At 33.8% G+C, this 13,536-nt stretch overlaps 1 protein-coding gene across 1 annotated transcript; it reads right to left on the minus strand.

Moving 5' to 3' along the window:
- Positions 1 to 332: 332 nt before the first annotated feature.
- On the minus strand, positions 333 to 9,453 carry LOC110748407 (dihydropyrimidinase-like). Its single transcript, XM_088251858.1, has 13 exons — positions 9,217 to 9,453; positions 8,940 to 9,107; positions 7,342 to 7,393; positions 6,761 to 7,030; positions 6,446 to 6,657; positions 5,585 to 5,705; positions 4,749 to 4,836; positions 4,571 to 4,649; positions 2,542 to 2,629; positions 2,399 to 2,439; positions 2,240 to 2,292; positions 1,993 to 2,149; positions 333 to 700 (listed from the first exon to the last, which is right to left on the minus strand). Exons 1-13 carry the CDS (start codon positions 9,307 to 9,309, stop codon positions 509 to 511), a joined length of 1,614 nt encoding a protein of 537 aa, XP_088107984.1. The 5' UTR covers positions 9,310 to 9,453; the 3' UTR covers positions 333 to 508.
- Between the last annotated feature and the right edge of the window lie 4,083 nt (positions 9,454 to 13,536).

Raw genomic sequence — 13,536 nt, forward strand, 5'->3', positions numbered from 1 at the left:
GTGGCGTGATGGGCAGCTGCATTGGGTAATAGAAGCACAATGCCATGAAATCAAGTTGGAAATAGAAGTCAGAAGAATAAGAAGATCGTGGTATTGTGTTCCTGGTCAATACATACATGTTTGTATTAGAAAACCAACAAATCACTTCTCCTAGCATTATGCTCTACAACGAACCAGCCTCAAATGAAATGAGCCTTCAATTAAGACAATCCAACACTTACATTAAACAAATGTTACACATCGTCAACAGCCTATATCATTAACAAAGTTATGACACAAGTGAAGTTGGGTAATATAAACTTATCCGTTCAAATAAATTGCCAACCGCAAACTGCAACGAGAATATTATTTATTGACTTTAAAGTGAATTCACATACATGGTACCAAAAAAAAAAAAAAAAAACTTTGATCTTATTATTCAAACCATTGCCATATATACAGGAGCATCATGTCCATTTACACCTCAAGTTTAAATAATAATAGTCGAAAAGGAAAGTACCTGAGCTTTTTAAGTGGTGGCTCTAAAACGCTTTACAGGGGCTTTAAGAGAAGATAGATACCTTTCATCTGCCTTGCCAATTCCATTGAAAAGATAACTGAAAGGTCGCATTTCTACGTACTTGCCAGAACCAGGAAAAACCTTCAACTCATCATTTAACCAAACGACCCTTCCACCAGAAATGGTCACTTCAACCTTTCCCTGCGAAAATAGAACATTGTCACTTCAACCTTTCCCAGAAAAAATGTAATATGAACTTTTAATGTCTGGCATGCCATAAAAATGCCACATGAATGCATGCACAGTATTACACAGGCTTTGTACAAGCACAATCCACACACACACGTATAAGAATGAAACTTTATGAATGCAAGTATATTTTGTTGTGTATGTACAAACTGGAGAGAAGTTTGAGGGGAAAATACCACACACGGGGGCAAAGAATTAGAAGGATGATACAGGGAAGCATATAACTACAATAAAAAATATATAACAATCCACAATCTTCCTTGGAACCTGTTGATTTTCCCATGAAAATACTATGAATAGAACTTAAAAAACCGTGAATCACATAATCACACCAAGATCACACGAGATTTATCATGGCTCACCGAATTCGTGCTACATCCACGTCGGTTTTCACTATGTAATGAGTGTTATATTTACATTGAGGCATGAGAGCCTTTTGAGAGAGTGAATCGAAGAGAGTTGTGATGAGAGGGTGAGGAGGGCCATTATATATGGAAGATAATGGGCTCTCCCCTTTTGGACTTCCTCAAGGAATAAAGTGAGGCCAAAACTATGGTACCAACCTTGTTGATTCACCAATAAAATACCACGAATAATGGTAGCAGAAAAGAACAAAATTCTATAGAGCAACCAAATCTATCTTCAAAACTCCATTTAAATATGCTAAACATCCTTTTTTGAGAAAAAGTGACATAAATAAGTGAAAAATCCTTAGGCTAAAGGAAACATAGAATTTCGTAAAAAGAAAATAGCAAAGTTCTAGTCAAATTGGAAAAACCTTATGAAGTGTCTATTCCTGCTACATCACAATGGTGCATTTGCTTTTTGAAGTGGTTGTTATTTGCAGTGATAGAATAAAATAGCAGACAAAAAGAAAAGTAGGATGTCATGGTCATGTCCAATCATATAATGCCACCGATAATTCGTATATGCCTCATATCCAATCATTAAAATGTAAAATACAAGTGCATTAATGTCACCGATAATTCTTATATGCCTCATATCAACATATGGCTTTGACATCAAACAATTTGTTTCAAATTACATTTAATAGTATGCATAAATACACACACATATAATATATGTCATTTCAGACACCTCATCTCATTTTTGTTTTTTCTCAGCCTTGTCTGTAGATCATAGCCACCAAGGTGTCCCCAAAGAGGGAACAGTAGCTTCCTAATTCTAAAGTAATAACATACTATCTTATGGAAAAATAAAATCCTTTATGTGACAAATATTACCTTCCCTCTCCATCCCTCGAAGACATTGGTATCAGATCTAGAGTGGTGGGACTCTGCACTTATTTCAAAGCTTGAGTTCGGATTGAGTATAATTATATCTGCATCAGAACCGGCACGAATTGCTCCCTTCCTTGGATATATATTGAAAATCCTAGCACTGAAAATTTTGTGGATGTTGAAATCATTTTAACATACTTTAGGCAGCATAATGGGAATTTATAGTAAACACAATTCGCTGCAAGAATACCATTCAGTACTTGTCACACGGACATAGTCAGTAACAGAAATTTGACCGGATTCCTGAAAGTATGCACAGAAATTTAAAAAAATAAAAGATTATCCAAAACACTGATTCTAATTTAAGCTGCTTATTTAAGGGATGAGCAGGAATTTTATGGCAGCTTACCACCATTGTATCCCATACAAGATGCATCCTCTCCTCAATACCTAATTTCCAGTTGCCGTGTTAAGTATTAGAAACTGAAATTGGCATAGAAAACAGAGAATATATCTTAGTTGAACAATATCAAAGACCATTTCTATGACTACCATTGACACCATTTGGAATTTTCTGGAAATCATCAATTCCAAGAGCTTTCTGTGTTGAGTTGAAAGAACAATGATCAGTTCCTACAAGCTGCACATTGCAAAATCTAAGTCAATATATACTTTCTTAAAACAAATTTGTTCACTATTAAGTTCAGGTAGCTAAATTATAGACACAAAAAAAACAAAAGTTTAGGCATCTGAATAGTATATATCCCATCATGTTTGATCAAAATTGGGTTCTGAATACAATGTCAAGGGACAACCATTAACTTGTCTCATCATTTACAATAACTCCTTACTAGTTCCCCCCATCATTTCAAAGCTATGTGATGAGGACATCTTTGTCAAACCCTTTAGGGCTCGTTTGGTACACAGGATTGGCTTGGACTGGCTTGGACTAAATTTAGTACCATGTTTGTTTTATCTAATCCTAGTCTTAGATGGGATTGCTAATACCGGGCCCACCAAAAACACCTCCTTAGGAGGGGACTACTAATCCCATGTGGAAAGGGAGGATTAGCTAGTCCTAATGGTGACCAATGTATAAAATGCATATATTATATTGTAAAATTAATAACATATATTATTATTATTAAACTTACTTACACATATACTATAATGTACATATATACATGTATATACACATAAATATATCATATATGTATATATGTATATATATACATACACATATATACATATATAATATATATAATATACATATACATATATATATGTATATTATTATTATAATATACCCATATACACATATACATATTAATATTATAATAATAGCATACGTGTATATATGTAATATATATTATAATATAATATACATATATTATACATATATTATATATATAATATAGCATACGTGTATATATATAATATACATATATATATGTATATTATATACATATACATGTATATATACCCATGTATGTATATTATATATATACTAGTATATACATATACATGTATATATGTATATTACAATATATATAATATATTGTAAAATACATATATATATATATATATATATATATATATATATATATATATATATGTATTATACCCATGTATATATTATAATATACATATATACACCTATATACACATATATTATATATGTATATATATATATATATATAAATATATAAAATATACATATATACATGGATATAATATATATATATATATATATATATGTATTTTATAATATATATATATATATACATGTATATACATGTATGTGTACATATATATATATACATACATATGTTTATATTATTTATAATATACATATATACATGTATATACACATACATGTCACATATATTATAAAATACATATGTACACATACATAATATATGTATTTATACATATATACATATACATAGATAGTTTTGAAATAAAAAATAAAAAATCTAGTCCTAGTCCAAGCGTACACCAAACGCAGGATAAGTGTTATCCAACTTAGACCAAGCCAAGCCAAGCCAAGACAGTCCCGTGTACCAAACGAGCCCTTAGGGTTTACAAACGAAAGAGATGGAAGGGGGAATTATTAATTAGTTTCCTATTTTATTTGTTAGTTCCTAGGTTCTCTAAGTTTTCCAGATTTCATTAGGATTTTTAGTTTTCCAGGTTTCAGTAGGATTTCTAAGTTTCCTATTTTATTTGGATTAGGATTTCTTTCCTAGAATAAGTTTAATTTTCCTTTTCACTCTAGGGTTAGATCATTATAAATACCTCGTCTATGTAATTCATTATGGAGTTGAGTTGTTGAGATATAAAGAAAAGCTTATTTTCCAGAGATTGGAGACTACTTGGTGTGAAGCCAAACCCCTGGAGTGATTCCAGACCTATCCCTTTTGTTCTATTTTCTGTTTTCCATTGTTTTTGCTTCCGCTAAACTACCTAAATAGTCAATTCACCCATATCCTACATCACTATGAAATAAATCATTGCAGTACCAAGAAGCAATGTCGACCAAATCAGATAATTCTTATATAAGGTTGAATAAGAGAGACACCTGCAGAGCTCCCATTGAAAGAGCAGCTTGAAGGGCTTTGCCATGTCCTGCGGCCCTTATAGGGGGACTCATGACATACCTGAATTTTCAGAAGACAGCTTTGCTTAACATAACTCTATTTGATCGAACATCGAAAAATCAGATAAAGAAGAATATAACAAAGAGTGCAGCCTCCTACTTAGCAGCAGTGATAAAGTCAGGATCCCAAAGCCAAGAATCATTCAGCACTAACCCAGAAACTACTGGTTCTCCAATAACCTTCTGCCCTGCAGTTTAAGAGAGTATTTTTTTTACCCTTCCCAAAATGATAGGTAAAAAAGAAACAGGATACTGTGTCTGGAAATATGCCTACAGTTTATATGCCATCTTAATCAGCTTCATCTATCTTTATTAATACATGTATTTGTGGAAGTCTGTCTATAGGTTTTTTTTTTTTTTTTTCAGTTTGTTCATTGTGTTCTTTCTATTAGCCTTCATTTGAGCTTTTTGGTCTCTAGGCTACCATGAAACGGCACATATCAGAATAGACAATTAGATAAGAAATTCTTTGCAGTTGCTAAAATGCACTCTGGCTGGGTATCATAAACTCTTGCAGCATATTCTTTATGACGCCACTTCAACAAATCAAAATTTTTGGAAATTGGTACCTGTTTGTCATTGATTTAGGATACAAAATACAGGTGATACAGAGTCAGTCCACATCACATTATGGAACTTTGGGAAAGGGTGGTTGAACATGATTACGACATGACACGGTAATGTTAGAGAATGAAGTTGTTGTATACGAAGACCAACTGCCGAAGCTATTTACTTAGGCAATTAATGTAAAGTTTTGAGAATAAAGGAGAGTTTATTGCTTATTTACACAAATTGTAACTAAACAAACAAACCAATGAAATAGTAGAAATTCTAGTTATCAATAACAAGATAGTCCCCAATCAAAAAAAGAAAAAAACATAGTCCTGCTGACCAATAAATTTACCAGCAGAGCAAGAAATGTAAAACACAAAGAACCTGATTTGCGAGCTTTAGAAATTTCTTCCATAGCATCAATGCTCATCACGTGAACTACATAGAGGGGAGTGTTCATGAAACCTGCGAGTTTAATTGCTCGAGCAGTTGCTTCTCCTTCCAGCTGCATTGTTATTTAAGTTGAATCAGACATTGATCATATGCTCATTAACATACTTGCAAATAACTATTAGATAATTTAAAGAACCACAGAACAAATATAACAAATGAATTTCCATTAATATGACATCAGCATAAAAAGATATGTGCTTAAATAATTGCATATTCATTATGAAAGGACCAATTTTTAGACAATCATTACTTTGCATTCTGCTGGAAAGGGGATCAGATTAAAAGCATATATCCTCTTGTTGTAGTCTTTCTAAAACAGTAAAGGCCACAAAACCAAATTCTTTTACGAAAGTTCAACCTGATAACATGAAAACAGCATAACTGGATGCCTCCATCTCTAAGAAAGTTTTTAACTAGTCTTTCCAAGATAGTAAGAACGAGAACATCTTCTTAGTTTCAAAGAAAGAAGCAAGAGCCTCACCCAGAATTAGGATTGCTACCATATCTATGTCATGATTGCAGAAGAAAGTTTGCCCATAAAAATAGGGACTGATAAATTAAAATAAAATATTCATACCAGGTAGATATGGAATATAAAGTACTATTGAATTGTAAGATTAATAACAGCATTAAATATTACTGCATAATAAATGCTCTATGTGAAGGGAGATGATGCACATTTAATAATTACTAATTAATATCAAAGTTATGTTTGCACAATAGGAAAAAAAAAAACCACACTTTCATCTTATCCAAGTTATGTTTGCACCATGAATCTATTTCTATAATTACCGCTGGGGGCCTTGAAAGAGCATGTCCCTCTGGACCAGTAATACCAAGTTCTATCATTCTTCTCTGTCCTTCATATGCAGCATCTCCATTTTCTGCATGAACCATAGCTAACGCACCAAGAGACTTGCACTTTTTGAATCCTTGTAGCAGAAGCTCATCATTGATCATCAAAGACCCCTTGTATGCCATGAAAAACTTGAAAGAGTTTATACCTGAATTAAGTTCACAAATTGTAAATACAAATAAATTTCATAAAGCTTAGCATGGCCAACAATTAAGCTCACTCAATAAAACCTGGAAATACATATGACTAACCTTTCTCATTGACCATTATTTCCATTTCTTTTGAAACAACTTCATCCCATTTTGTAATTGCCATATGGAAACCATAATCCATGCAGGACTTCTTAGACTTTTTTTCATAAGCTTCTAATCCTGACAATAAACTTCCATTAACTGGTATAACAAAGTCGATGTGCATTGTTGTTCCACCAGCTAACGCTGCAGCCTGACCACTGAAGAAATCATCAATGGTTTCTGAATCCATGAACTCAAAGGCTAGGTGGGTATGAGGATCAATGCCTCCTGTTAATGTTAAACAAATTAAAGTTTAGAGAACACAGATTGGCCCTAAAGAATGACAGTCAAATTTCACTATTAGGGGATATTTAATAATGAAGAATAGAAAACCAAATACCAGTATACATAACAAGAAAAGCTTGAAACAACATGATAGACCCCAAAAGGTGAAGCCTGTGCAGAAAACAGTATTGGGAGCTTTAAACATAAAACTTTTATTCCTGACTTGCACATTGTATCCCTTATTATATACTCTCCCGACTCCAAATAGTTAAAAGCTGTAGTAATCTATCACATAGGTGTAGTACGAAACTAACCTGGCATGACATACTTTCCAGTGGCATCAAGCACAGTGACATCATCACCAACCTGCCAATGGCATTTTTTTTAAAAAGACAGGGTAATATGACATCAAATCAAGTAGAGCATAAAGAAATAAAAGATAATATAAAGAGTAAATAGGAGATAAAGAACTCAGCACAAATGAAAAGTGATTTAGATAGATAACATTCTCTACATCGCTCTGAGTAATATAGATCAAGACCATTACACTTTCATTTCAATAAATATATACCCCCAAAATCGGATAACATACAGAGCACTTCATTTTCTGTGATATTGCAAGCGCAATTACTATTTCATTCAAATTCATATAAGATTGATCTTCGGCAACCAAAGTTCTTCTCCAAATTCTAGAGTTAGTGGGGTTGTACTAATAATGTCATGATTTATGAGATTTTGGAAGAAGTATTGTATTCCATTCTCTAATTTTATGATATTGTAACCGAAAATAGTTTGAAAATCATCCGTTTTAATGTTCTCTCAAACACTAATTTACAGGAGAATGAATTTGTCTATAGGTATCTCCTGGTCATACACATCCATGCTTCCTAGACCACATCTTAAGTTTATGCAAGAGATAAAAAATATCAGTGATTATTTTACATAAAGAAAAAGGCAATTTCTTCTAAGAAAACAACTTTTCCAAAATCTTTAGTGGACAGGATACTCTGCCACAAGCATCAGGACTAATCTGCAAGCTTTGGAACCAGTGAGGTTTTACAATAGACCAGACCATATAACTAACCACGTCTGCTGCCTCATCCTCATCATGAAATGATTCTTTTGAAAATATGCTTTTGCCAAAGCATCCTCCCTAATGCCAAAATTAACACCACATACATTTCATCCACAAGGAAATCTCAATCACATCCTAGGCGCTCCTTTTGCATGGATTTGATTGGAATACCTCAGGATGAAACTCTTAATAAGAGCTGCCTTGCCCCTTATATACACTTCTATATTCTCTTTAACACCACACCAATTGGCAATCCAATATTAGAGCACATCGACAAAGAACTTAGGACATACGGAGGAACTAACCTTGCACCAAAATTTAAATAATCTTTTCCACTACCTTTCATGACAAAACCAGCTCCTAAAAATAACAAGACTGAAAGGGAGAAAAGAGATAACCATATCCACTGTGCCTAAATCCCACGCCATAAAACTGATTGCGATGAATTTACTCTCAAAACTCATCCTATAATCACGTTTACGAATTGAATTATCAGTCGGAAAAGAAATGGGGACAGAGGATTGCATTGCTCCGGTAGTCCAGAACTAATAAAGAAACTAGTTGGAAACAGGTCCGCACACGGATTGGAAAACTATCAGAAAATGCAAAACCCACATCCTTCACTGCCCCTAAAGCCCCCAAAGTATCAAGCATATACATCAAACCTACCAATCTCAATATCCTATCCACAAGTTATAACTAGACCTCCAGTATCAGCTTGTTACTTAAGAAGTTATGAGCCACTTCTAGTAACTAAAACTAGAACCTCCACCCCATTTGCAGAAACGAAAATATTTGGAAAAAGAAATAAGGAAAACAGAATTTGAAATATTGTACCTTAATATTAGGCCTAACAGCAACAATGATTCCATCCTCCACATAAACATCAGCGACCTCCATCTCATGAGCATTCACTACAGTTCCGCCTTTGATCAACAACTTGGTCGACGAAGACGAAGAAACGCCACATGTTGACTCTCCATATCCAATTCCAGCATCGCAAAACTGCCACACGTTGAAATAACAAAATGATCAAAAGACTCTAAGACTTTTTGTTTTTTATTTTGTTTTTCTCGGGAACCAAACAGAAAGTGGAGAGTGAATCGAGGACTGCCTGGCTTGATTCTGCGATGGAACAAAAGGCGAAGAGAAGAAGGATGAGAAATAACAGATGGAGGAGGCGTTGAAGACTGGAGCTAGACGCCATGGATTGGATGCTTGAAAAACTTCACTCCTTCACTTCTTCACTTCAAAATTCAATCTCACCATACCATAAATGAGTTGCCATTACCGTATGAAGCAACAATTTGTGGCTGTGATGGAAGAGAAATTATAGAATATTAGTGACGATAATGTTTATTTTTCCCTCTTTCATATCCACTTATATTATAACACATATTTCATATCCACTTATATTATAACACGTATACAAGAGGAATAGTATCTTTAAACCTTGTTATAGTTTGGTATGCCGTTTTCTTGCTCATTATTGACCTTAACTTGGTGGATAATACGTATCAAAAAAATAAAAACCTTGGTGGATAATAGTCAACATAAAAATACCATTTTGACCTTGCATTTAACAGAAAAAGTTAACAAAATTGACAGCAAGACTATTTCCAAATCCAATTCAGCTTCGACCCGAACTTCACCCCACACAGACTGCATCGAGTCCAGCTATGATGTTCTTTTACAAATCAACAAACGAAATTTCCAAACCCCCAAATTTCTAAAACGTCTGGTGGTATTCAATTAGGATTTTTAAATAATCAATACAAGTCCGATGGTATTCAATTAGGACTTTTAATAGATAAGAAAAAGTACTGTGGTATTCAAAAACTTACTGATTTTAATGTATTTCATTAAATGGTGTATTGTGTGAGACTTTTTTTTTTTGGGTGAAAATATTGTGTGAGACTTTTGAGTGTGTGATATATATACCAAATCACATAACAAATCACACCCTCCTATGCATGATTCTCATATATGCTCTCATACTTTTTCTTCCCCATTATTTTTTCATGCCTTTTATTGTATATAAAAAAAAAAATTCATAAGAGAGACGATAAAGGGTCCACATCACAGCACAGTCCCCCTTTTTCCTCCTTTCCCTCTTCCTTTTTTTTTTCTTCTAATTTTTTCTTTCTTTCCTCCTCCCTCCCCTGACCCCTCTTTCTCCTTCGCACTCTCCTCTCTCCCTCAGTGTTTAGTAAACAACCACCAATTTTAGATGATGAAAGTTGCAAACCAATTTTGTAAAAGCTCTTCCGTTGGTTATTCAAATGGGAAGATCCAAGTAAAACGAAGGTCTTTATCTATTGAACAAAGCGCTACTACGTTCAAATTATGTGTAATGGCATGGACCATTAAATATCATATTAGGTATGGAATCAAAAAACTGATTTATTTTGGTTCTAGTTTCTTTCAGCCGTTAGCCTTACAACATCATGTTATATCTACAACTTTAATATTTTAATTGCTATATAAAATTACTTCAATGTCATTAGAACATTTTATTGTCACTTATTGAGTTATTTTGAAATATTTTCTATGAATTCAGTTTTGGTTTCGGTTTAACAAATTTTGTCTTCAATGGGTGTATTGTTTTTTGTCAATTAATAACATTTTTATAATATTATAAATATTATGTTGCAAAGTGGGCAGAAAGGTTTATGAGATTTTATTGGTTAATGTGGTGAGCAAACATACTCCCATAGAAAAAAAATCCTGTAATTATAATCTATTAAAATCATAAGTAAAATCATAAGTGAATAAAATCATAAGTAAAATCATGTAATTGCAATCTATTAAAATCATAAGCAAAATCATATAATTACAAATCCGGTTGAAATCCATTACATTAAAATCATGTAATTACAATCTGTTAAAATCTTAATTGAATACACCCCCCTTAATTAATTAAATACATATTCATGATTTAATTTTTTATTTTTCATTAATTTATTTTTTAATGATTTTTTTAATCCATGTGGCACAATATGGTGAATACACATGGACCCATTAATTGCCATGTCATCATTTAACGAAAGATTTGACGATTTAACTAATGAATGTATGGAAGTGGTAGGTGTTGAGACCAAAAAAAGTCACAAGAAGCCCAAAGACATTTAAAGCCCAATATAACATATAATGTTGGTCATGTGTTAATCCAAATTGTATTTTGGGAATTAATTCATTAAATGAATAATAGTGTCCTTGCCATGCGAAGCCAATAATACATTTTGCATATGTCGATCACCTATCAAGCTCACATGAACCCAAGTCATGTGGTTTACGGGACTTGCATGAGGGATTGTGGTGTAGAAGGTTACAGAGGTCCACAAGGCCCACGGAAGCTCTTGGATAATAAAGACTTTGGGCTAGCTACTTGGGAGCACCAAAGTCCAAGCCCATTACTTAGAGTTCTTCAATATGGGTGAGCAAATGAGATATTTTTCAAGCACTTCCTTTTACCCATAGGAAATAGTCATTTTCCAAATGCCTAGCTTTACCCATTGGAAACAAGTCATTTCCAGCCCTTCCTTTTACCCATAGAAAATAATCAGTTTTTGGTATCTAGCTTCACATGTTGGAAAATAGCTGATCGGTTCATAATTGTATATCATTTTGTACCCTTCTAGCTTATGATTTGGTTATGTTTTTGAGTTAAACTTGTGCTTTTAATCCTTTTTGTGTTTATCTTTCAGTTCATTGAGCTTTAGGTAATAATGATGGCTTTGGATAGTAAATGATGCAATCCATGCATGTTAGGGCCTAATTTGGATGAATGGATGAAGAGCTTAAAGACAAACTCAATTTTGGCTACAGTCCCCTGCCAGCCCAGTTTCGTAGGTCATATTGCAAGCTTTGTTTCAGCAACCTACATAGCTCGGATGAGGCCACATTCTTCATGAAAGTTGTTCCAATGGTTGTATACTATAACATATCCGAAATTCAGCCCCATTGGATAATTGTGGAGTCTGTTACCTAGCAAACACAGAGCCATGCTCAGGATGGATTTTATCAGCGCGCAAAATGAGTTAGCAATTTGTTTTGCCCTTAACTTCCTCCTCCGACCTTGGATTGGCCCAAATGATATATGGCTGGAAAGAAGACATTCTGAACTTCAAGTTTGAGTGCTTAAAGTCTTAATTTGCTTAAGGGAAGCCCAATTCGTAAGCCCTTGAAGTTGCTGGTCATGCTGACCTCAGGATGAGCTATTATTTCTGGTTGGAAGCTTGGTCATGGTGACATGAAGATGAGCTAGGGCTGCTGGTGGGATTTATTAGTGAAGTGCATCAACCAATTCAAATTTTATAATGCAAGTGTTGTATGCATTAGTGAAGTGCATCAACCATTTCAGATTTTATAAAACAAGTGTTGTATGCATTAGCCATACTTAATTCAGATTTTCAGCTTCCTTAGGCCTATATATAGTGAGGTTTCCCAAGCTTGTAAACACACCCCAAGGGGGGGAGCTCTCAAACACTTCTCTAGAGCTCCCTTCCCTTCTCTCCCTCAAATTCTCTTAGTTTCTCTTTCTAGTTTTCAATTGTTGTAATGAAATCTTTTGTGTTGAAATTTTCCTTAAGTTTTTCTTAGTTCCACTTTACTTTTCATTATGTAAATTCTTTTCTTTAGTTTCAAGTTTGATTAGTTTCCAAGTTTCAATTATGGTTTTTGTTCTTATTCATTATGCTTATAAGTTAATATGCTAGTTTGAATGATTGATCACCATTTAGGCTTGCATGTTAGCTATCTTGGTTTGAATTAAGAGTAGACACCATGCTTTAATTCGAATTGAACTATGAATAGGAAGAGTATGTATGGACATTCGACAACAGGGATTAGATACATGCTTGGTTGTTTAAATTGTTCTTCTATGCTTAATGGGTTCCTAATGCTTAATTTTAGGTTAGACAACAAATGATCAAATTAGGGAATTAGGAACACAAGGTTATGACCACACACCATGGCTTAATCATACTTTAGCTAGAATCAATCCATTAATCTAATTGAACTTGGGAACTTATCTGCTTGAGTTAGTTATTTCTTTCTTCCTTGTTTTATTTATTTCATTTCTTTTTCATTTCTGTTTTGTGTAGGGAAAATGAATTGGATCATTCAATCACCAATCCTCGTGGGATCGACCTCGCACTTACATATGCTAAACTACCAACGGCTCGTGCACTTGCGAGTATCACAAGTTGAGGATGCAACTGAATCCATTTTGGTGCAGCTGTATCTACACAACAATAGCATGCCCCAGTGCTCCCTTTTAACCATTGGAAATAGGTTGGTTCCAGCACCTCTCTTTACCTATTGGAAATAAAGGAAAACCCTCACCCTCTATAAATTGGGAGGCATTTGCTGGGCAAAATCAACCTCTCTTGGTTGCTACAAGCTTCTCAGCAACCATGAGAACTCATCTTCC

Source organism: Prunus avium, chromosome 4 (genome assembly GCF_965620075.1).
Source record: "Prunus avium chromosome 4, drPruAviu1.hap1.1, whole genome shotgun sequence".
NCBI lineage: Eukaryota > Viridiplantae > Streptophyta > Magnoliopsida > Rosales > Rosaceae > Prunus > Prunus avium.